This window comes from Pieris brassicae, chromosome 8 (assembly GCF_905147105.1).
Source record: "Pieris brassicae chromosome 8, ilPieBrab1.1, whole genome shotgun sequence".
NCBI lineage: Eukaryota > Metazoa > Arthropoda > Insecta > Lepidoptera > Pieridae > Pieris > Pieris brassicae.
This window is the reverse complement of record NC_059672.1, coordinates 20,027,740-20,030,656: the sequence shown is the minus strand read 5'-3', so window position 1 is coordinate 20,030,656 and position 2,917 is coordinate 20,027,740. Positions and strand designations below refer to the sequence as shown.

The following is a 2,917-nucleotide window of genomic DNA, read 5'->3' as shown; positions in this document are numbered from 1 at the left end:
TTCTTGCCTGTTCTTTAAAGAAGATTAACGGTAATTTGAAAGTGTTATTTCCGGAGTAGTTCACCGGGCCCGGGGGGCAATGCCAATACTACCAAACCTGGCTAAAGCAAATAAAGTTCCGTAGGAAAGGAGAGATTTGACACTCTGCTTAGCTACTCGGCCATAGGTCTGACTGATCTCTTGATTGATAGAATTATAAATATATAATGAATTAATATACATGAACGTAGTAAAAATGGAAAAGTTAAGAGTTGTAGTCATAGTAAAATAAATAACATTATAGGTTAGATTAAATTAGCATTATATATTTTTGTCGACATTATAGTAATATCAAAAATAAATGAAATTTTTATAATTTTACGGGGTTAACCACTATCTATCACTATTCCTATCATCCACTGTCGGCTTGACGTTGATGTATGAGACACCTGTATTACTAAAAAAAATGTTCATATATCGCAAACATTTGTAATTTATTCATAATTTTTTCGTTCATTTGTAATTTAAGCAAAGTCATTTATTCATATAGGTAACACAATGTACACTTACGAACGTCAAAAACGAAATATATATTAAATATTTCTAATTTTTTACATTCACCGCCAGTTCTTAAATCAAGGGCGTAAGAGAAGAAGTGGCAATAAACTCTCCACCTCTATTTTTTTAAATTAATTAAGCCTAATTATTTTCAAAACCGACTATTATTATCATCAATAATTGCGCTATTTAAGTATTTAGCCCTTTCATTATTATTATTTATAATGTTTATAATGCAGGCAGTGGTTTTTGACATCAAAACAAAATCCGACTTAACATGCAAGTCCGGCGACCCAGGGTCATGACGTAACAATCGCGTGTACAATTGCACGAGATAATCCCCTCCAGCCAGTGTGGTCAGACCTTTCTCTCGCAGTGGCATACTGACCGTGGCTTGCCATGCACCAGTTAACCGTTACAGTGCTCTTGATAGCCACAACAGTGCAGGTCAGCGCGCAGTTCGATACCTTGGCCGAAAATTTATACTCCAGATTGTCTGGTGCATGTAAGTGACCTTGTGTATCTGACCCTGTCTGGATTTGAATATACAGGTTTAATCGTGAGAATATTATGCCTTAGATTGATATCTTTAATCAATGTACATTATCAATTGAACGCATGACCTTTTTTGTAATTTTAATGTATTATTATATGCAAATTAAGATATTCTGTTTAGTAAATTGTTAAACGCTCACTCATAATTACAAATTTTCGTTCATGGATTGATATCTTTCGCTGACATTTTGCAATTCTTATATTGATTTTACGCTTGCAATGCATTTCATAAATACTAATGGGCAATGAAGCAAATTTTTATTATACGCTGACACTAAAGTAAATAGAAAGTTTCTGTTCCTGAAAATTTATATTTAAACTTTGCAGGTAGAGCGTTGATGAGCCTACAACACGATTCAATGAATAGCCAAAACGAAATTTTATCAACGATGAAAATTTATTTTTTAAATGGAGATGAGATGAGAAGCTTTCCCATTGACCACTCATATAAAGGTCTCATAAAACCGAGTATATTTGATATAGCAAAGGAAACAAAGATCATCATTCACGGTTACAGAGATAATGCCCAATCATCAGTATCTTTAGATCTGGCGAAAGCGTATGATGAGAAAAAAATGTTTAACGTACTCCTAGTGGACTCCGAAGAAATGATGAACAAGAACTACTTGGTGTCAGTTCACAATGCTCGCCTTATCGGCAAGAGACTGGCTAACTTACTGGCGAATTTAGAGGACTTTGGCGCGAACGCTGCTGACTTCCACTTACTAGGTATCAGTTTAGGCGCCCACATCGCTGGATGGACTGGAAAATATTTTCAACGATACAAAATGGCTAAGCTTGGACGCATTACAGGGCTGGACCCAGCGGGGCCGTGTTTCTCGTCAGCGTATTCAGAACAGAGGTTAGACAAAATGGACGCAGAGTATGTAGACATAATACATACAAATAAGCTGGTGCAAGGCATAACAGAGGCGTTGGGACACGTAGACTTTTACGTCAATGGGGGTGGGCCGATGCAGCCAGGATGTATAATGCCTTCCTGTAGCCATTTACGCGCTGCTAAATTGTATTTAGAAAGTGTAGAAACACCTAAATCGATTATTGGAGTAAAATGTAAGAGTTGGAAGCAGTTTGAGTCGAACGCCTGTGATGATAAAGATTTTGCAGTCCTAGGTTACGGCTCTTCAACGTCGACTCGAGGTGTTTATTTTTTGCGGACGTCAGCAAGTGCTCCTTTCGGCCTCGGGGTGGGTGGAACTAAAAATAATGAGGGGACAGTGAACCCTTGGGAAGGCTTAGTATATTTTTAGGTTAATACTTAGTTTTACAATGTTAAGGCCATACTCAAATAAATCATGCTTTTCTAATAATATATTATATAATGAAAGATTCTTTCCTTTGTTTTATTAACAAAATTTTCAAATACTTTTTGCGACATTTAATCTGAATTTAATTGACCCTAAAACAAATGACGCTCAAGCTTGCGTCACAGTTTCACAAGTTGAGCCGTGACAAATTCAAAGTACACAAGCTATTAAGAAAATGAGCCTTCTTTAAATTTACGTAATTTGAAGTAAGTAAAGGTAAACAATAGAATACACAATATCAAATCGCATCCATGAATCAAATTACACCCGAATGGAAGGCTTTGTATATTCAAATCCAAGCTCTAAAGACACAACTGTACTAAAACCTAGAGTTAAAGTTGTGTAAGAACTGTCATATTTTGTCATATACATATTGGTAGTTAATAAGATATTGATTCCCAACATTGTAAAAACGTGTTGCACAACAACATTTATTCTTTATTATTAAGATTTGTGACACGTATGTATGTAGTGTAGATTTAGTTTCCGCACTTAGA

At 35.6% G+C, this 2,917-nt stretch overlaps 1 protein-coding gene across 2 annotated transcripts; it reads left to right on the top strand.

Annotated features, from left to right (window-relative positions):
* The first annotated feature begins 916 nt into the window (after positions 1 to 916).
* Positions 917 to 2,444, top strand: LOC123713236 (lipase member I-like). 2 transcript variants are annotated; one of them, XM_045666814.1, is made up of 2 exons: positions 917 to 1,042; positions 1,420 to 2,444. In XM_045666814.1, exons 1-2 carry the CDS (start codon positions 937 to 939, stop codon positions 2,361 to 2,363), a joined length of 1,050 nt encoding a protein of 349 aa, XP_045522770.1. In that variant the 5' UTR covers positions 917 to 936; the 3' UTR covers positions 2,364 to 2,444. The 2 variants fall into 2 exon arrangements, with proteins under 2 accessions (XP_045522770.1, XP_045522771.1); XM_045666815.1 differs by having other exon boundaries at positions 950 to 1,046; positions 1,426 to 2,444.
* Positions 2,445 to 2,917: the final 473 nt, after the last annotated feature.

Bases quoted from the DNA above. Each gene is read 5' to 3' on its own strand.
- LOC123713236 (XM_045666814.1), top strand. From the start codon at position 937: ATGCACCAGTTAACCGTTACAGTGCTCTTGATAGCCACAACAGTGCAG. The intron at 1,043-1,419 runs GTAAGTGACCTT...TAAACTTTGCAG, and splicing joins CTCCAGATTGTCTGGTGCAT to GTAGAGCGTTGATGAGCCTA.